The sequence below is a fragment of the Balaenoptera ricei genome, chromosome 1 (genome assembly GCF_028023285.1).
Source record: "Balaenoptera ricei isolate mBalRic1 chromosome 1, mBalRic1.hap2, whole genome shotgun sequence".
In the NCBI taxonomy this organism is placed as follows: domain Eukaryota; kingdom Metazoa; phylum Chordata; class Mammalia; order Artiodactyla; family Balaenopteridae; genus Balaenoptera; species Balaenoptera ricei.
The window spans coordinates 193,448,300-193,469,528 of NC_082639.1; the positions used below are offsets into that span (position 1 = coordinate 193,448,300).

At 48.9% G+C, this 21,229-nt stretch overlaps 1 protein-coding gene across 3 annotated transcripts; it reads right to left on the reverse strand.

Moving 5' to 3' along the window:
* Positions 1-2,805: 2,805 nt before the first annotated feature.
* ADIPOR1 (adiponectin receptor 1) lies at positions 2,806-18,604 on the reverse strand. Of its 3 annotated transcripts, none has more exons than XM_059943617.1 (8): positions 18,466-18,604; positions 12,084-12,318; positions 10,237-10,353; positions 9,038-9,209; positions 8,405-8,591; positions 7,221-7,408; positions 5,879-6,072; positions 2,806-5,532 (listed from the first exon to the last, which is right to left on the reverse strand). In XM_059943617.1, exons 2-8 carry the CDS (start codon positions 12,222-12,224, stop codon positions 5,404-5,406), a joined length of 1,128 nt encoding a protein of 375 aa, XP_059799600.1. In that variant the 5' UTR covers positions 12,225-12,318; positions 18,466-18,604; the 3' UTR covers positions 2,806-5,403. The 3 variants fall into 3 exon arrangements, with proteins under 3 accessions (XP_059799600.1, XP_059799617.1, XP_059799609.1); XM_059943626.1 differs by having other exon boundaries at positions 5,446-5,532; positions 5,879-6,154; XM_059943634.1 differs by lacking the exon at positions 10,237-10,353.
* Between the last annotated feature and the right edge of the window lie 2,625 nt (positions 18,605-21,229).

The following is a 21,229-nucleotide window of genomic DNA, read 5'->3' on the forward strand; positions in this document are numbered from 1 at the left end:
TTCGGGTCGACCATCGCTGTGGTGAGGATCCTCTGAGTCCTGCGACCACGGACTTCAGCGTTCTCTGTGTCACAATCGGGCCTGTCATCACTGCTGGGTGGTTCTCCTCTGCTTCTGCAGTCCGAGACAGTTAAGTGGAAGGAACTTGCGGTCCCTAGAAGCTGGACACTGAGAGGGAGATTGCGAAGGATCTTCTTAGAAGTCCCAGGAGTCCTCATCTCCCCTGTTCCGCTTCTGCTGCCTTTCACAGCTCTTGGATGCTGAGCTTCTGATTGATTTCGGCGCACTTATCTCAGTGGCTCAGAAGGGAATGAGGTTCCTTGATTCAATTCATTTGAAGGTCCAAACCAGTTGTGTTTGTACTGTTTTCCTCTGTGGGGCCTTTGATTCTTTAGGGATAATAAAACTGTAGCCAAGTGGGTAGCAGTCTAATTTTACGTAGTGTTTCCATCTCTCATATCGTATCTCTGATCTAAAATTCCCTCTGATTTACATATTGTGAGTGCAGGATTGGTACAAGTTTTATGGGGGGCATTTTGGAAAAGTTCACCAAAATGATGAATGCAGATATCCTTTAACAGCGATTTTTATAAATCTATCCTGTGTATATATTCACACACATGTAAAATGATGTGGGTGCAAGGTTGTTTGTAGACTGTATTGAAAAAAAGTTTAACGCCCATCAGTAGGGGACTGGTTCAGTAACGTATAGTACATCCATACAGTTCAATACCATGAAGTTGAGAAAAGTGTGCATACGTTGCTATTAGTTGTGTAAAAAGGTTGGGAAGATATAAATAGTCGTATTTGCCTGTATATGTATAACAATTGCATTTGGAATGATGATACAAAATAGAGTAGTAACATTAGTTTCTTTGGAGAGAGGAACTGGTTGGTTGGGAGACAGGGTGGGAGGGAGATGTTTTCCTCTATATATTTTTATGCCTTTTGAACTTTGCATCATGTGAATTAAAAATATGTATAATTTAAATAAAAATAATCCCTTGTTTTCTGGTTGCAGAATAGCACCCAGATGCTTTAATGATATTGCCTAATTCCTGGCTGCTAAACTGAGTGTTTTTCCAAATATGAGAGGGAACTTAATAAAAGAGGCTTTGTTTAGAATATGCGCACTCCTTTTCCAGAGAGTAAAAGATGGAGAAACTGCTAGCAAGAAAGCCAGCACACTGTGGGAACTAGTTCAGGCTTCTGTTTTCTTCAAGGGTACAGCCCTAGCATGTTTTGAGTGCTTAAGTTGTGGGAACACGGTCCTCAAGTAAGAATATTTCTAGTCGTTTGGACATCTGACTCAGTACGCTACAGCCCAGACTGATTCTGAGTTTCTTAAGTCCATTGTTGGAGGGGTGTGTCTGGATGAGGTGAGTCAATCAGCCAGGTTCCACACATTGCCCTGCCTTTTTGTTTGGACTCCAGGGATGACTCTGGGTGTTTACAGCTACTGAAGGGTTTCAGTAAGGGAAAACGGGGATGCGCTGTGGAACTCTAGATCAAGTGCGTAGAATATAGGTCAAATCTCTAAACCAGCTAGGCAGAGTGCATTGCATTTTTGTGCCACCGGAGTATGGCAGAAATGAGAATGCGCCTCTTAATTACTAATGTAATCACAGCAGGGCCGCAGCTGCCGCTTTGAAATTCATCGTGAATTTGCACCCAGGCCTACCTCATGCCTCCCAAGGGCTGGTTCCTGCCCCTGACCAGTGATAACACAGATACTAAGGAAGGCACTTTCTGGGGGAGATGGGAATCCTCTGTGAGCCGCTTTTACATCAAGGACTTCTCCCAAACATAGGGCTGTGCTGAACCTTTCTTAGATTGCAAGACAATAGATGTTCTATAGCTAGAGATTAGTCTCTTCCCTAATTGTTTACTTAATGATAGGAAGAGGGTAGAGTCAGATTCTTAGCTTTCATTCTTGGCCTTTCTTTAATCAAAACTTATCAGTGTTTCTATCATCACTTACTTTTCTCCTATATTGCCTAGAACACCGCAGGTCCTCAACAAGTATTTAGGAAGTGAATGAACCATAGCATGCAGTTAGAGAAAGAAGGTAATATTCACCTGCTGCTAGTTAGCAGTTTTGGTAAAGGTAAGGGATAGTGAAATCAGGATTTTTAAATGATCTGAGGCTTTAGAACCTGGGGTTTAAGTCAGAATGATCTGGATTCAGATACTGCAATCCTGTCTGTCATCTTGTGAAAAAGTCTTGGTCTTTTGGGGCCTTAATTTCTTCATCTGTGGAATGGGATAATACCACCTACTTAACAGGGTTAAAAATAAAGACCTAAAAGAACATGAAAAGTACAAAGAAGATGCTCAAGACATCAAAGAAGATGTCTCGCTCAGACTGTTTCCCTGGTCCTGTCTACTGGAAGATGAGGAAGCACATACACGTGGGGTCTCACCAATTGCTGTGGGTCTCATATTTCCTCAAGTACAACATGGATGGAGTTGGACCAGATGTGGTTCGTTTCCTTCCAGTTCTTTCTATACTAGTGGTTGCAAACTCAGATGCCTCCAGGGGCCAGGCAGGTGACCACACCGCTGGGTAGGGCCCGAGGATGAACCTGAGAGTGCAGCCCTCGGTAAAGACACAGCTGCTATTGGGCCGAGGTTGATTGTTTCCGAACAGGTCAAGTTTGTGAATGTTTGCGGCCTGCAGGTCAGCAGTTTGAGACTTCTGCTATCAGCTCCCTAAGTACTTTTTTAAACTTAAAAATGTTTTGCATTAAACAGATAGACTTATTATATATGCAAGAAAAAGTGATCACAGTATGAACACCCAGGTATGCAACTCCAATTTAATAAATATAAGCTTTACTTTAGAAATATCCAGTATGTTACCCTGTCCTTTCCCCTTCAGAGGTAACCATTTTTCTGAATTAACATTTCCTTTTTTAAAGTATTTACCATGTTTATACCCTTAAGCTATCATTAACTTTGCACATTTCTGGACGGTACATCAGTGCAATCACACCAGACGTATTACTCCAAGTAGCCCCACTCCCTCCTCCGAATCTTGAGATTCAACCATGTTGTCATCACTGTAACTAGCTCTCACTGCTAAATAGTGTTTCATCGTAAGAATAAACCAAGATTTATTTTTCCACTCAAAGTTCTGGACAGTTGGCTTGTCTGCAGTATGTTGCTACTATGCAAAGCTACAATGAATCTGTTAGTACAAGCTAAGTTTTTCAAGGGTAATGTTTTTCAAAATGTGAGTTGTGACCCATTGATGAGTTATGAAACAACTTAGTGGGTCAGAACCAGCATTTTTAAAAAAATTTATTTTTGGCTGCGTCGTTGTGCGCGGGCTTTCTCTAGTTGCGGCGAGCAGGGGCCACTCTTCTCTGCGGTGCACGGGCTTCTCACTGCGGTGGCCTCTCTTGTTGCGGAGCACGGGCTCTAGGTGCGTGGGCTTCAGTAGTTGTGGCTCTCGGGCTCAGTAGTTGTGGCTCGCGGGCTCTAGAGCGCAGGCTCAGTAATTGTGGCACACGGGCTTAGTTGCTCTGCGGCATGTGGGATCTTCCCGGACCAGGGCTCGAACCCGTGTCCCCTGCGTTGGCAGGCGGATTCTCAACCACTGTGCCACCAGGGAAACCCCAGAACCAGCATTTTTAAAATGAAGTAACCTAGGATAGATATCAGATGCATCTCACATTGTATTGTTTCATGTAATGTTTGAATGTTGTAACATGTATACTCCACCATGTCCAAAGTGGTCCTACTATGTACAGTTCCACCAGCAGCATCTGGTCTGCTCCACATCCATACCAACACTCAGTCTTAGGACTTTTAATTTGTGCCAATCTGGTAGGAGTGAAATGGTTTATCAGGTTGGTTTTAATTACATTTCCCTGATTACCACCGGAGGTAGAGATTTGTTGGCCTAGTTGGATTATTTTTGGAAAGGATCACTTGTTCTCCTAGTTGTACAGACTTGACCCTTAAAGTGAACCCAACTCTGTAACTCAAGAAGATTCCCATCTGGGGACTTCCCTGGTGGTCCAGTGGGTAAGACTCCATGCTCTCAATGCAAGGGGCCTGGGTTCGATCCCTGGTCAGGGAACTAGATCCCGCATACATGCCGCAGCTAAGAGTCCACATGCTGCAACAAGAAGTCTGCATGCTGCAACGAAGATCCTCGTGCTGCAACTAAGACCTGGCGTAGCCAGAAATTAAATTAAAAAAAAAAAAAAAGATTCCCATCCAATGCCTACACTAGCTCAGAAGTGACTACTGCAGGCCTTTTGCATCCAATGAACAGAACTCGTTGTCAGGCTGAGGACAATTTGCAAAGGCACAAAAAGGCATGGAATAACCTCTTGACGAGACCACCTTAATCAGGGCAGTTTTAAAAGAACTGAAGTCTAAAGTATTAATATTATGTAGTAGGCCTTTGGTGTTCACAAGGCAGATATCTTCTAATTATTGAACACTACTACAGCATACTAACTTCTCCAGGAAATGTCTGGGCACTGAGTAGAGACACGTAAAGCGGTCTGGAGAAGCAGATGCTAGGAATTCAGTTAGGCTCATTCGCTGGCCCACACACGCCAGCCTGTCAATACCTATGATTCAGATTTGTGCCTCAGCAGAATCTGAAATGATTTTACTGGTTTTAATCCTTTGGACTTATGTGCAAATAGCTGAGACCACTCATGTTAAATCTTTGAATGCCAAGTGTCTTCTGTACTCTTTTATTATCATCATAGTCTTTGCATCAAGATACATAGCAATGATAGCAGGTTTCTTTTTAAAGCTTAGTATTAAATATTAAATATCTTTCCCCACTTTAATTTTACATTACTCTGCCAAGAAAACATTAAAACTCAAGTTATTTGAAGCCTGGACACACTTCCATGATTAGCCGGCTGTGTAAAAGTTGGTGGCTTTGCTCTTCCTGCTGTGTGAGCAGGTCCAGGCCCTAGAAAGATGGACGAGGTTATAACTGTTTTTCAAAAGTGTGCTACAAAAACGGATGGCCTGTTATAAGCCAGGTTACAAAGTCAAGACGGGGGTGAGGGAGGGACAGTTTCTTCCAGAAACAGAATTTCTGAAAAGTCCCAGTCCATCATTTTTCCCCAGAATGGTTGGAGGAGGGGTAAAATCTCAACATGAGCTTCAAAGCCCCGTCTCTGTGAGGGAACAGTAGTTGCCTTACCGAGGGGGGCGCGGCCACGTCTGCCCATCCCCACTGCTCTCAGCGAGGGAATGGAGAGTTTATTGCCCAGTGAGTGTGAAGTGGGCTGAAGCTCGGTTGGTACTGAATTCTCTAAGAGGTTTCTTCTAGAAACAAGACAACTCAGACTCTTCCTCTCACTTCAGCAAAGAAGTTATTTTAAAAGCACTTGGGAAGTTCCTGCTGTGCCCTTGGGGGGTGGCTCAGAGGAGGGAGTCGTCAGTACAGCCTCCTTCCAGGCCGTATCGGAACTCCTGAAGGTTGGAGACCCCGTAGAAGTGGACGAAGGCGGCTGCCACCACCAGGACGTGGAAGATCTGATGAGACTGGAACTGCAGGGACACAAGAGAGGGGCCTCAGGGTGACGGCAGGGAAGGCTGGAGGAAGTGGAGAAGGCACTCGCCTCTCCTCGTTCCTCCCTAAAATTTTTTACATCATAAAAGTGATAAATTTGTTGGAGAAAAAAAATTTTTAAGCCCTGTCAGGGATATGCCAAAATGTTACTATTGGTCACTCCCCTCCCCGCCATTCTCCCACCTACACGCATGGACATGCATGTAGGAACTCGTGTGCAACCCCAGACACTACCTGACCCATGTCTCTCGCTGCCTCTGACTCCGAGCTCTACCTGTGGGCCAGTCTCACCACCACAGGCCCCGCTGAAGCGTCGTTTCTTACCCATATGTCGAATTTTCCAGGGAAGAAGCGCTCAGGAATCCGCGCGGCATAAAGGCCGGCTCCGGTGATGTACATCACAGCCATGAGGAAGAACCAGCCCATCTGGCCCACCGTGGTGGCCTTGACAAAGCCCTCCGCGATTGTGAAGTGCATGGTGGGCACGACGCCGCTCAAGCCAAGCCCCAGGAACACCCCTGAGCAAAGCAGACACAGAGCGTCCGGCACGGAAGCAGTGCTGCCTGGAAGGTACTGCTGTCTCACTCTGCTGAGCTCTCTCTGGTGAACGGTACGTGTTCAGGAAACTTAGCGCAAGGTGGAGAACACTCAGCAGGTATTTCTTTAACATTCAGAATGGGAAGAAGGCTGTGTAGATGCTGATAGAGCTATTCCCTCCTAAGGAGCGCCAAGAACGAACGTCTCACGTTCTTTATTATCCGTGAAGCAGCCTAGGCGACCATGTAGGTCAGAACCTCCTGATGGCTGCCTTGGGTACAGAACCGACATGGTGAGGCCTCAGGTGGTTTGCCAGCCAGGGAGGAGCAAGACAGGTTTCCCATTAAGATCAGGACCCTGACCTCCTGAGGAGACAGACAGACCCAGATTACAAGTCGTCAGTGGCCTCTGGACACAAAGTAAGTAAAGGGACGGACAGAACGGGTGGGTGCCGGCTCAACACCACCGCCCTACACGCAACCGCAGGGCAGGGACCGCCTCTCCATTTCTGCAGACGGCCTTGGTAAAGCATCAGTCTGGCACATGGTTGGCACCTGATGAGTACTTAATTCTTTTAAATGAAGGTTAAAACACAGCAGATGTTAAGTCTAAAGGGACCGAAGACTAGTGCTAATTGATGTGCTGCTGCGAGTAATAAAGCTCGAGTCTGGATGAGACAACAGGAAGATGTTTATGCTCACAGCTATCGCGTTACTTGGTAACAGTGTTTATGCCCAAGGTATTTTTATTTACCAAGCCAAGCCTTCCATTTCCTTAGTAAAATAACTTTGGGTGGTTTAATTTTAGCCCCTTGGTTTGAGCTCAGGACTGAGCTCAGTGACCCTCAGGTCACTAAAATGACTGCTTTGTACATTTTTTAACTTCCTCAAACCAAATATAAGAGCAGTCATTTCTACACTTGTAGCTCATTGACCAGGTTGGTAATTATCTGTCCCATTAACATTTTACTGAAACAGTATGAAACTTGGGGGAGAACTGAGCTTTGAAAATGCACGCAGTTTTGAAAGTTCTACACACAGATCAGGGTCTGGATGGGGGCCCAGGGTTGACCCCCTTGGCCTCAAGGTCCAAATACCTATGAAGTATTGTGCTCTGTCTTCTGACCCACCTGCTCTTGTCTGCCGGTGCTTAGGAGTGGCAAACCGGTCCCACTGTGCCACAATGATGGCAGAGATGCCCAGGACACAGACGATGGAGAGGTAGATGAGCCGTGGCTGTGGGGAGCAGTAGAAGGAGTAATAGAGCCAGGGAACAAAGCTCCCCATAATCAGCAGGGCAATCCCTGAATAATCCAGTCTAAAAAGAGCCACAAAATGAAACGGATCAGTGGGAGAAGTGAAGAACTCTTAGGGCTTGTTAAACTGGTTCTTTCTGTTCTCCAGCTGCTCTCAGATGTGACCACCCCACGCCCCTCACTTCCCACGCGATCTATCCTATATCCTGAATCAAAATCCCATGAGGTCAAGCACTTCTATTTTGCAGTGGCAAAGTCTGAACTGCATCCCTTTCCCCTGGTTGTGAGCAGCTACATCCCCCTCATGGATACTTAAATTCAGGAATTCCATCACAATCCAGCCAGCCCCAGCTTCCACGCAGGAAGGGCTCTGAGTATTCCCCAGTTCTGACAGGTTGAGTTCTAAAAACAAAACCCTTAAATTGGGAGTATTTAAGGTGTACTGTTCTGTTTTAGTCGACTTTTTAAAGATAAAAATGTTTTCTTGTTACTGGTGTTACTGAGAAAAACAAAATAACTCACCATCACCTCCAAAACCAACAACAACAACAAAAACAAGCAAACAAACAGAACTCCAGGCTCAGAACTGGGGAATAAGGAGAGCCTTAGAGGATGGACATCTGGGGCTTCCAGCAATATGCGGGCAGCAAAGGTAAGCTTTACTGGACTGGTGGGTCGGAGCACCAGCAGGACGGAGCACAGAAACTTTGCCACGTCCCCAACGGCTTGGGCCACCGGGAAGCTAGGACAGGACTGGGTACTCAGTCCTAGAGAGCAGCCCACTGGTACCCCAAGTTTCACAAAGGGCAGCACTGCACAGGCAGAAAATATACCCACAACTGGACTCCATCTGTTGAGGAGGCTGCAGTGAAACTTTTCATGAAGGATTTAAGAGAAAAGCTTCCTGATCCTTTTATACCCGCAAAACAGAAAGCCCTTCCTCTGGCACATCAGGGAATCTTTAGGAGTTGCTGGAGTTTCCAGGACCTGCCAGCACCTGGATCACAAGGTGTGACAACAGTGCATGGTCGTTCCCTACCGATGTTCTTCTCACTCACTTGGAAAAGGTCCGAGAGACCTTCTCTGAGTGACAGTAGACGGTGTGGAAGAGCCAGGAGAAGCTGAGGCAGAGCACCGCGCCCAGGAAGAACATCCCGAACACCACCTTCTCCTGAAGGGGGGCCATGAAGTACATGTTTGGTCTGAGCATGGTCAGGATTCCCAGAAAGAGAAACAGCACAAAACCTACAGGACGGAGAGAAAAGAAGCCTGAGGAAAAAGGGAACGTGTGATGATTTAAACCAGCACTAAAGCCACAGGTTGAGCTGTGGGCACCGCGGTCGACAACTTCCGGAGAAAACGGCACCAGTCACACAAACCCAGACAGAAAGAGCATCCTCTGAAATGCTGGCGTTTTGTTTCTACCACGGGGATTATGAAGTGGGAGGAGCTGCGTGCACCGGGGACGGTTCTGACCACAGAGGACGTCGCCTCCTCCCGCTTCTAGGCCCCCCCACCCCCGTCTTACAGACCAGTGATGAAGGGCCCAGCAAGCTCACTGGTAGTTTAAAGGCACGACGCCAGCTGTCAAACTGTCACAACACGTTGTTTTTCTTTCCCATGGACAAAGGCTATACAAGTCCTGGGCATTTAAGGAGACAAAAGTCTGCTTTTCCACGCAGACCACTCACCAAGCAGGTGGGTCCAGATGTTGCCGGTCTCCGTGTGGATGCGGAAGATGCTCCTGAAGCAGGCCCGGAAGGAGGGCATGGGCGGCCTGTGGCCGTGCAGCAGGTAGTCGTTGTCCTTCAGCCAGTCGGGGAGCACGTCGTATGGGATGACCCTCCAGCGCCCCTCCCAGACCTGGAACCACACACTCTCTCAGCCGGGCCCGGAGGACGCGAGCCTCCCCAGGGACAAGGGGTGAAGGAGAGCATCAGCCCGGCTCCAGAGGGGCCCGGGGAACGGCGGGGCCAGCCTGGGGCCAGAGAAGCCAAGACACAGCACGAGCGAGGCTACCCCAGGACCAACGGCTCGTTACTGGCTTTGTTCTTGTGTCATGATAGTTCACCTGGACATGCTTAGGTAAGTAGATAAGTGTTTCTCAGTCTTTAAAGAGAATACGGCAGGACCTCCTTTCAGCTACTTGAGTTTTAAAATTCAGTGGATGTAGTGAATGAAAACAAGGAAATGGAAATTATATATATGGTTTTAAAAATATACATTTACCCCTCTGCCCCTCTGCCCCCGGAGACTCTGGTGGCCGCCTGTCCATCCTTTCCCCCCTTTAGATGCTAAGTTCTCACTGGGTTGAGCCTATGACTTTTCAGAGCAGGGCTTCTTAACCTGGGACGTATGGACAATGGACAGTGTTGGAAATTTGGATGGAAAAAAATTTTTTATTTTCAATCACTTCTAACTAAATTTAACATTTCCCTCAGTTGTAAGTGTGAGCAAGCCTAGTATTAGAATTTGTGACTCTGTCACCAACAGAAATCACAGATATTTTCATACACTAGTTTTGCAGATATCAAAATATTGTTTCTACTCATTACCACTTAGAAATTATAAATTCTAATAAAATGCATTATAGCTTGTTATGCATATTTAACGTATTAATAAAGGTGCCCGTGTTACTATATCACATTCTAATATTTTGATGACTGCCAAAGGGACTGATAGCAAAAATAGTTAAGAACTCCTGTTTTAGAATATATTTTGAGCAACGCCAACACAGTAGGCAGTAAAAATTTAGCCAGATTCCCCTTGATTTACTTCACCGTAAAGAAAACCAAGCCCACGCACAGGAGTGAAAGCTCTTCCCCCCAGTGCGTGCCTGCCACGTGGGGGGAGCCCAGGTGAGCCTGCCCGCCCCCCTCCAGGACAGGACCTTATACACAAACTCCTCCATCTTCTCCATGGCATGGTGGGCTTGCAGGGGCAGTGTCAGCACCCGCACCTCCTCCTCCTCTTCCTGAGGCACTGGGCATGCCTGCTCTTCTTCGGCCTGCAGGAACGAAGGAAACACACACCCACCCCAGGAGTTCCCTAGTCCAGAGTGAGCGATCCAGAGAAACCCCAACTCACTGCCCTCTGCCCAGCCTCTCTCCCACACGCAGGCCTTGTGGCCTTTTCTCCTACAGCATGACAGTGCACTAGTTTACAACTCTGTAAATGCTGGAGCGAAAGCCCAACGCAGCACACGGGGGACAGACGGATGGACACTGGCACCCGAGGCACACGGGACTAGCGCACCAGGCCTACATGCTCTGTAAGTCCAAACAGCCCACCCTTATCGCTAAGACAGCGGTTCTTAACTTGCCCCAATTTCCCGAATATTTCTCTCTCCCAGATCACTGAATTCTCAAAAGAATGAAAAAGGCAGAGTTTCAGAGATTCCCCTAACAATTTAAATCTCTTCAGTTCTCTGTTCACTGGCTCTGGGGACGCCACCGCGACCGAAACTCCGCATCCACAGCAGCTCCCAGGAGGAGCAGGGCCTCCGAAGTGGTTCCGCGAAAGAAGCTGCAGGCCCTCCTGTGCTGTACGGAGGCCTGACACACAGTGTGCAGTCCGACAGCCCTCGCCTCCCAGGGAGAGAGGCTCCGAGCCATGCAGGCGGACGGCAGCTCCTCCTCCCGGCTGTTCTTTCTCCTGTGACGCTTCCTCTTAGATTTCGTGACACACGCTGATATAGACCCCCTCTCCCCCCATTCTCTCTCTCCCCCTCCGTAACGGAGTCCTTGGTTTCACTCAGGGTGGCAATGCTACTGCAATTTTGCTCAGGCAAAACGAAAAGACCACATCGATGTGCATGACGTACTGCCAGGTGCTTTCAGGAAGGGTGGGCCCTTCTCCCCCACCCCCAGCCCCGCCCCTCGGCGACACATTAAGAATGAGATGGAAGAGCAGGACAGGTGCCTGCCCGGGGTGCAGCGTCCACACCAGCCTGGAGCGGCTACTTCCAGAATTCTTCTACGTGAGAGACTTCTACCTTGTCAAAGCTACAGGTTTGTTTTTTTTTTAAACATCTTTATTGGAGTATAACTGCTTTACACTGTTGTGTTAGTTGCTGCTGTATAACAAAGTGAATCAGGTATACGTAAACATATATCCCCATATCCCCTCCCTCTTGCGTCTCCCTCCCACTCTCCCTATCCCACCCCTCTAGGTGGTCACAAAGCACCCAGCTGATCTCCCTGTGCTATGCAGCTGCTTCCCACTAGCTAGCTATCTGTTTTACATTTGGTAGTGTATATGTGTCCATGCCACTCTCTCACTTTGTCCCAGCTTACCCTTCCCCCTCCCCGTGTCCTCAAGTCCATTCTCTACGTCTGGGTCTTTATTCCTGTCCTAACCCTAGGTTCTTCAGAACCATTTTTTTTAGGTTCCATATACATGTGTTAGCATATGGTATTTGTTTTTCTCTTTCTGGCTTACTTCACTCGCTACAGGGGTTTTTGTTTGTTCATTATATGAAGCCCAGCCTAATCTTGCCTGACTGCTTCCTTCCTTCAAGCACAGACAGGCGCTGACCACTTGCAGGATTTCAGGTCTTGTGCTAAGCACTGGGGTATAAGCAACCGCTTACAGTGGGAAAAACAGATAAAAAGAGTTACACTGCAGGTGATGAGGACTGGGGTAGAGAGAGTCCCTTGGGGAGACAGTCGAGACCTTAAGAAACGGAGGAGACCGATAGGCCTAAGGGGAGAGGCAGGCCCTGGGGGGACAACTTACTTTGGTCGGGCTGGCGACGCCCCGCTTGCCCTGCTCCTCTAGCAGGGGGCCCAGCTCAGCCAGCTCCACTGTGTCAGCCTCCCTGTTCCCGGCAGGAGCCCCATTGCCCTGGGCCACCACAGGTCCTTTGTGAGAAGACATCTGGCTGGTACCTCAATGCTCTGTGGCTTCAGCTTGGGGAAAGGGTGGGGTCTCTCGGCCCCAGGGGGCAGAGAGTTCCCTGTGATGGAAGACACTGAAAGCAAACACAAACACAAAGGGTGTCGACAATTTATTCCTCTTACATCTCATTTCTAGAGTCAATACACAGGGACTAAGACACAGCCCCTCAACTAACAGCCTCTCCAGTCCTAGAGGCCAGTTAAGCGCTTTTGTTCTCCTCTTAACTATCACCCTTTACTTGGAACCTCACTAATCTTAAAGATAAGGCTGAAAACCTACTTGCTTGCCTTCAAAGGATTTGTTTTTTGCACCAAACTGTCACCACAGAAAAACAGCTACCCACCCGCAAGTCCCTCCCACACGTACAGAGCCGAGTTTAGCCCACCATTCCCAGAGCTAGTCTGCCCTGGGAAGTCCTGGCTCTGAGACTGAGGAGCAAAACGAGGTAGCCGACACCTGGCTGTAATTACTACGAGGCCACCCAGGCTTAGATGTGAACTAACTGCCGAGTGAACTCAGTGGGCTTTACCTACAAACGCTCTGACACGTGTGCCGTGCACACAAAAGGAACTTGGCTGTGGGCTAGGTGCCCAGTGGTTAATTTCTCTGCCAGGTCTACTACTTCTATTATAGGATCACAGCCTGGGTTCAACACCTGGACAGCAAGCTTTCCTCACAGCCGCTCCTTACAGCAGCAATAACTTGCCTGGACGCGGGAGGCTGAAGGCAGGAGGCAGCCCAGCCTTGCCCTCCGCCACCAAACAACCGGCTCAGCAAGCTGTCCCAGCAACCATGGCTCATGACCTACGCCCCACTCAAACGAGCTTTTCAGAGACCCGAGACAGGCACAGAGATCCTGTAAGGAAGTAGTCTTTAATCAGGCCCCAGGGAGATGAAGGCAATACGGAAAGGAGGGGAAAAGTGCCTCAAGATTTCCACCCCCGCAACAAAGGCGTTTACCGCTTGCAGCAAGAGGAGCCAGAATATTCACATTTTCTTGCACTGGTCACCTGAGCCCCGATAACCACAGGGCAATGCAAAGAGGGCCAGGCGACACCTGCACACGGAGTGAGCTGCATGACGGGGAGGAAGCGGAAGCTCGGGGAACCCACAGCTCGCCTATGGGCAGTCAACACAGCCCTGCTCCCGAGCAAGGCACCGTGTCCGTCCCCCGTGGCTGTTCACCAGACATCCATCTTTGGCATCTTGTACCAGTTCTTTGTTTACCCAACGGTGATCTCAATTCTTTCTCAGGGATTATCATGGGATATATGCAGTCAGGTGAGGGCAATCCTCAAGTTTCAAAACAGTCATGCTACGCTCAACACACAAGCACAGCTGAAAGCTACTGGCAGAGCTGGTTCAAGAGAACAGACGCCCATAACTCAGTGCACGCAGACCTGTCTACAGTGTCAACACACGGGCAGTTCCTCTTCCTCCAAATGTGCAAGACTCTGACAAGACAGATGCCAGCCCACAGTCATAGCCAACAACTGAGCCCAAGGAGAACAGGAAATTGGAGGCCTCTGAAACCTCAAGAGATAGGCAACCCATGTAAGCAGAAACATTGGGAAATCTTTCTCAATAAGCTGACCACAAAACATATTTCCTCAAAGTGAAGTACTACTGAATAAACAGCTTAAATAAGAAATAATTTATACTGGGGTGAAAACATAAATAGCTTTGGGCGTCTTGGAGAAGTCTGAAAAGGGGAATATACTCAGCTATTCTAGAATACTGCTGCCAGTATTTGAGGGGTGGCCACTAGGGCTTAAAACAGATATACAGATATAGATATAGATATTCTCAGGTTCTGGGATACAACACTACATAGATCACAAATTTATACATATCCCTGATTTTGGTCAGAACACGTATTTCAAAATGAATGAATGAATGAATGAATGAGGCAGCATTCCAGCAAGAAGCATATGACCTATTAGCTTCTGTTGCTAGCTAAGGGTTTATGGACTTGTGCTTGTAGGGCTTTCTCCTGTCCCTCTCCCCAGAGTAAGCCAACACATTCACTGAATACTTATCAAATGTATTTAGTGCCAGCACCCTAAGGCACTTTAAGGTACTGTGCAAAATACAAAGTTGAACAAGTTAAGTCATTGTCTTGAAAGAGCCTGTAATCAGATGGCATAAGATAATCTGTGATATGTACAAAACCAGTGATACAATTGCACTGCTCCAGGAGGACAGTGGACGGAGGACCCCTAAACTAGGATGGCCACACACTAAGTTCAGTTACTTTGAGTGCTGTCATGTCACCATAGTGAGCAAAGTCCACTGTTCAGCTGGGTCTTCTAAACTGTAGCAACACAGGGAAAGGGAGAGAGAGGGGTCGGAGGTCTGGCAAGAAAGAAAAGCCAATAACGCTAGGACCTGAAAATATAACTTGACAGCGTGGACCACTCACAAACAGCTGGGAATTACTGCAAGCAAGCATTTCAGTTTCTACTATATAACACCAGCCTCAGTCCCTAAAATGTTAAGACTGACTCTGGGAGCCCTCAGGAGAGCCGAATGTACTTCAGCTTTCTACTAGCTTTCCTATCCTTACCTATTTTAGAGGAAACACATTTTCCCTCAAACTCGCCACACCCAATATAGCAATTATAATTGGGCCAGACTCCACTGAGTGCATTTTTGATGGGATTTCTTCAATTCAAGCTGATAAATCTTTACCACTAAGCTTTCCAACTGGATAAACCTATGACATTAGAGAATAAAGCTGTGGAGGCAGGGAGGTGCTTGTGTTCCTATAAATAAGATTATCTGGTGCCAAACTAGGGAAAGGAGTGATTCTTAACTGCCAGCATTTGCTGGTGAGTTTATTTCTCTCACACTTCTGGAGACATTTATTTTGTGAACCAGTTCCCAAGTTTTCCAGGCTATAGCACATTCCTTCCCTGGAGTCAAAGGCACAAAACTTCTTCTAGGAGTTTTTAATCTGGGGTCCCTGGGCCCTCAGAGGTTCCATGGGTAAGCTGCATCTTACGCCTACGTGACTCTCATTGTTCTAAAGCAAGACTAGCCTAGCAGTAAAGACAACACAGCCATCTTCTCCTCTACCTGCTTCTCTTTCTTAGGGAAGGTGGTTTCACAGCACTGCTGGGGGGAAATGAGTCAAGGCAAAGGCTTATGTTTGAAAACTATCAAATTGCAGTAAGGGAGCCTCAGCTTTCCTATTTGATCACAGTGTCACTGACTTAAGAGTCTGCAGTGAAAAATCACAATGTAACTTTCTTTGTAGCTCTTCTCCAGATAAAGCTATCCCAACAGAAGGGGGTCTGTTTTTTTTTGATCCCAGAGACAGGTAAGCTTTTCAAATGCCATGACAGAAAGAAAAAAAGTAAAGTATACAGGAATATGAAGGTGTTTCGTACCAGTCCTTGTTTTTAATACATGGCTTTTAAGTAAATTACACATATATGGCCACTATAGTTACACATTATAGTGAGAACTTTATATTGTGAAAGCCCCGATGAAACAAAAGCAAACTAGGTGCATGTCTAAAAGCCAATCACTTGGAACCAGTTTGCCTAGAGGGCACTTTCAAGGATCTCTTCAATCCAAGATAGCTAAAACTTTATAAACGTTAATCACGTCCCCAACATTTCTGAGCAGGTAAAGGGAATCAACTTTGAGTACGGAGAGAGGAACAAAGTCCAGTGGGTGCCATGAGGGACAAATGGACATTAAGGACAAAATGTAACAACTTTGATGAGTACCAGCACCAGAAAATCCCCCACCAGTATTAATAAAGCTTCTGGATTTAAAGATGACTGTTTAGTTCACCAGCATGATCACAAGTAGATGGGACAGCCGCGTCCCCCGCTGTCAACAGCCGTGGTGGCTGTCGTGCCTCCCAGTCGTCGGGGTGAGACGTCCGGATTCGGGCCCCGACTCGGGCCCGCCAGGCCGGAGCTGAGCCTGGTCCCAGCGCCGCGCGAGGCCAGCGCGGAGGGGCTGCAGGCCTGGGTCGCGGAACCGCCTCCCGGCGGGGAGTACCCGCCTTTGGTGGCCTGAGGAGCTCCAAGGTTCCTAGACCGTGACAGTGCGCCCACCTTGATGGGGGAGAAGGGAACGTTGGTGGACAATCTGCCTTTGTTTAAGGTAGTCCCAAAAGCTGCAACGTGAGTAAAATCTAAAGTACGTTGGGGAAAAACGAAATTTCATTCCCTCAGAAATCTCTCATTGATGCCATCCTATATTTGAGATTTTTGGTCAAGCCTTCGAGCTTTAAGAAAATAGGTATGTTTCTCCTCGGTTTCTGGTGCTACATTGGCGAAAGGGAAACTGACAAGAGCGTTAAAGACTTTCCGTTTGGCTTTATAGTAAAGGAGTCAAGGACATTTCTTAGGGAAATAGAGAACAAACTTCTGGGCCGAGAACGAAGTGCAAATGTCTTTTATCCATCTGCGAATACCATTGATCATACACAACACGCGTGGCACTGTGGCTACAGAGAAGGCAAAGAGACCAGTTAGTGCCTTCGCATGGCTGTTGGCCTCTATTTTAAGAGGAGGCAATAACTTCTGTTTTCTACTAAAACCACTACAAACCTAAATGCCATAAAGTGCTGGAGGAATTCAGAAGAAAAGCTCAATTTTAGCTGGAATAATCCGGAAAGGTACGGTGGAAGATTTTAAAAAAGGATCTTGATAGGTAAAGATGCGATCAAGGCATTCCAGAAGGGTAGTGCTATGAACCTAGGCAGGCTTGAAAGAACAAAGTCCCCAGGGCAATGAATAATCCACCTTCCATAAGGAAGTCTTGGAAAGGTAAAACGAGGCCAGACTTAAGAAACTGGAGACAGCCTAAAAGCCTACCTACGGTGGTGCACTTTATCCATGAGCAATGGGGAGCCTACTGGGTTAAGGCTGCGCCCTTGTCTGAGTTTCCCTCCTACTTGCAGGCAAAGTGTTTGCTTAAAATTTCTGTTTATCCCCTGGGGATCATGTAATTTCTTGGCCACTGAGCACTGAATGCTTTTAGATTCTACTCAGAAATTAGGTATAGTTTTGTGGAGGTCTACCCTAAGACGGTTGCTCACAGGGAACACAGCAGTTTTTAAGACTGATCCCCCAAGTATCAACCACTATAAGGTAACACGGAAGTTACTCCTGGGATAAAGAAGTTTAGTGGCTGCAAGCTGGGAACTACCACCCTGACGCTGCAACCTGTTTGACACCAGCCCGCCTAAGTTCCTAGCACTAAGTTCCTGTATGGACGCTACAAAACCTAAGGAACAGCAGTTGCTCCATCACCGGTGACGCAACCCCTATTAAGAGAGAAAAGCAGGAGACAGGTCCCACGATCACTTCATTTCAGAAAAGAACCAGCCATTATAGCGTTCGCTTGATTTAAGTCAGTGGCCTATATAGTCCCTGCTGTGTTTTCTAGCCTTTCTTCTACATACTGGGGGGAAACTATGGTTAATCCAGCTAAGTACTTTGTAGGCCTCCTGTTGCTCCTCTGACACCTGAAACTATGTAAATGAAATTCGCCTTGTCAGTTTCCCTTTCGCCAATGTAGCACCAGAAACCGAGGAGAAACATACCTATTTTCTTAAAGCTCGAAGGCTTGACCAAAAATCTCAAATATAGGATGGCATCAATGAGAGATTTCTGAGGGAATGAAATTTCGTTTTTCCCCAACGTACTTTAGATTTTACTCACGTTGCAGCTTTTGGGACTACCTTAAACAAAGGCAGATTGTCCACCAACGTTCCCTTCTCCCCCATCAAGGTGGGCGCACTGTCACGGTCTAGGAACCTTGGAGCTCCTCAGGCCACCAAAGGCGGGTACTCCCCGCCGGGAGGCGGTTCCGCGACCCAGGCCTGCAGCCCCTCCGCGCTGGCCTCGCGCGGCGCTGGGACCAGGCTCAGCTCCGGCCTGGCGGGCCCGAGTCGGGGCCCGAATCCGGACGTCTCACCCCGACGACTGGGAGGCACGACAGCCACCACGGCTGTTGACAGCGGGGGACGCGGCGCGCAAGGGAGGGGCCACGAAGGTGGACACCCGACGCGGAGTGGCCGGAGGCGCGGCCGGCTTCGGGCGGGGGTCTCGGGGCCCTCGAAGCCCTCGGGACGCCCGGGCGGGCCGGTTCCACGGCTGCCGCCTCAGGCCCGCGCCGAGGCTCCCAGGGGGCCCCGCGCTCCGGCCTACCCCTGCCCTCCCACCCGCTCGCCGCGGAGCCCCGGGAAACTTACGGCGGGCGGCGGGCTCTGCTCGGGGCCACTGACCCCGCGCTACATCCCGCGGCGTTAGAGACGGCCTGTGGCCGAGCGGCCGGAATCTTCTGCGCCCTCCCCGCGCCGGAAGGGGCGCGCACCCGCACGGCGTCACCTCCGCGGGAGCGTCACGTCCTCACGGGCGCTCCGCCCCCTTGGCCCCAGCAAGGCCCAATCACAGGCCGGCTTCTCAGCCCTGCCCCGAGCGGGCCCCTCCCCTCCATCTGGCCCCGCCCCCTCCTGCCCGACAATCTTTCCTCAGTCCCAATCATAGGCCCGCTCCCTCGGCCCCGCCTCCCCCACGCGGGGCCCCGACCCTCAGGACGGCCCTCGCCCCCTCCGCGTCTCGGCGGCGCCTCAAGTCCCAATCGCAGGTCCTCTCCCCTCGGCCCCGCCTCCTGCGCGCGGGCCCCGCCCCCTCGCTCTGCTCCAATCGTAAACTCCCCCCTCGCAAGGCCTCGCGGGGGCCGCGCCCCCAAGTTGCAAACTAGGGCGAGTGACGGAGAAGGAATTTCAGGGAATTAGACCGAGCCCTGAGAAGGAATGCCGAATTTCCTACCCTGCATCTTGTCCTCTAGGCTGGGCACTTCTTAATCCCTCTTTTTCAACCTCATGGCCCCTCCCTCCCTTCCGTAAATATTTACTGAGCGCCCGTCTTGTGCGAGGCACGAAGCAGGCAGGCTCCTGGCTAGAAACAGCGCGGCGGCGCTGACTGGTCTTTCTCGGGGACTCCCTGCTCCGCCCCGGGCTCCCGCTGCGGCCAGAGGGGGACCGCAGGGTGCTGCGGCCCTCGCCTGGGCGACTGACACTTCTCACTTCTCCCAAGGCTGGTACGTGACCAGTGTATTCTAGATGCAGAGAGAAGGTACTTTAGAATGATCCTGTATGGATGCTTCAGGGCAGTGGGATTAATTCTGGTGCTGGTTAAAAGCGTAGCAGGCTCTGGAGTCACATAGACCCAGGCTTCTGTCCCTGGCCAGGCTCTCACCTTGAGCACGTTACCGAACGCTCCACATCATAAGTACCTCGTCTGAAAAACAGGAATAAAATAGTGCTGTTTCACGGGCTCTTTGTCAGGATTGAGATAATTTATGCAGGCTCTTAGTTTGATGCTTGGCAAATCGTAAATGCTTCACAAACCTTAGCTATTATGTGCTGCCCGCTGTATAAAACCCTCAGAAACGTGTGCTGTCCACAGGACTGAGTTTGTTTCTCAGCATGGCGTTACAAGGCTCTCACCTGCTCCCAGGCCTCATCTTCCTCCACTTTCCCTCTGGCATTTGGGCCTCAATGAACTTGCCTGGTTCTCCAAATATGAACTTCTCTTCTGCTCCTCAGGCTTTTGCACACGCTGATCCTTTTGTTGGATGGCCCGTGCCCCCATTCTCTGCCAAAGGATCCAAGCAACTTACAATTCCCAGTTCTAGGTTTGGCTTTGGATCGAGACAATCCTAGCTTCACATTCAGGCTCTGCCAGCCGCTGACCAGCTGTATGACCTTCTGCATATCCTTAATCTCAGACTCACAGGATTATAATAAGGATTCAATTACACAATGATCATTTAGCACAGCACCTGCTACGAGGCTGTTAACTAAAAAACTTTTTTTCTTCTCTTCCTCCTTCTCAGAATCTTTTCCAAACCCTTCCCATCTGCACCTTGTATCTCTTCTGTAGTATTAACCACACTGTGTTGTAATTATTTATCGCTGTCTTACTCTAGACGATGAGTTTTTTGGGGTCTAAGAACAGTCTTGGTCATGGTTGAATCCTCAGGACCTAGCACAGTGCTTGGCAGGTGGCAGGTCCTTAATGTTTGTATATTGAGTGGATAAGGCAGGAACCCGTGCGAGACAAGGAATGAGCTTCTGTGTGGGAAATTCTCTTTGCTGGGCTGCTTCACTGTGTGAGCCCAATAACCCTAGGCAAGATTTTCCTTTTTGGAGGTGAGGTGGCCGAGTGTGTCTCACAGAGCCCAATACACACACATACCAGCTGATCAAGACATGTCTGATGGAATTCCAGTACCACAATTTAGTGATGGTTCTACCCTAGGGAGCGTCCACAAGCCTTTCTTCCAGGGGCCCCAGGGGAAGCAGTATACAGTTCCATGCAGAAAAACAATGCCAACCTTCCTCCTGACCTGATGCATTGTTCTGTTCCAGTGTGACTAACAGAAGATCTGAAGAGGTGGCCCTGGTGTGACGCTGGGAGGGAGTGGACTGGGCCAGGCTGTTGGGGCAGGAGAAGGGCGGTCAGGACAGATGTACCTGGGGGCCAACTCTGTCCAGGCACCAACCAGTCTGGCCAGGGCTGGTGATGTCAGGTTACTTTTTAAAGGACAAGGCTTCTCTTCCAAATAGAAAGACAATACTTTGACTTATTTGCCAGGTACCTTGAAGGATAAATGCAGTGAAGAAAGGGCTAAGGGAAGGAAGGAGGGAAGGAGTGGCCAAACCAAGGACCACTGTGAGGGGTACCTGGGCTCCAAAAGCTTCCCTCTCACTTGTATCCTCCTTCCTCCACCTTAAAAGTTCTCCAGGGAGAAGTTGAGCTTCTGGCTCTGCTGAGACAGTTGCTAAGATGAGTGTGGAGTTTGGTGGCAGCTCACATTTCAGCACAGGGTACAACCGCTCAAAGGTTCTTTGGAAGACCCGGGGGAAATTCTGTGCTGGGAAACCCTTCCTCCCAAGATTCTCAGGCATGAAAAGCCTTGGAAACAAGGAGCCCAGACACAACCACCTC

Coding starts and splice junctions, on each gene's coding strand:
- ADIPOR1 (XM_059943617.1), bottom strand. CDS start 12,224: ATGTCTTCTCACAAAGGACCTGTGGTGGCCCAGGGCAATGGGGCTCCT. Junction 7,409..8,404: donor GTCTCTCGGACCTTTTCCAA/GTGAGTGAGAAG, acceptor GGCTCTTTTTAG/ACTGGATTATTCAGGGATTG. Junction 6,073..7,220: donor GCACCGGCAGACAAGAGCAG/GTGGGTCAGAAG, acceptor TGCTTTGCTCAG/GGGTGTTCCTGGGGCTTGGC.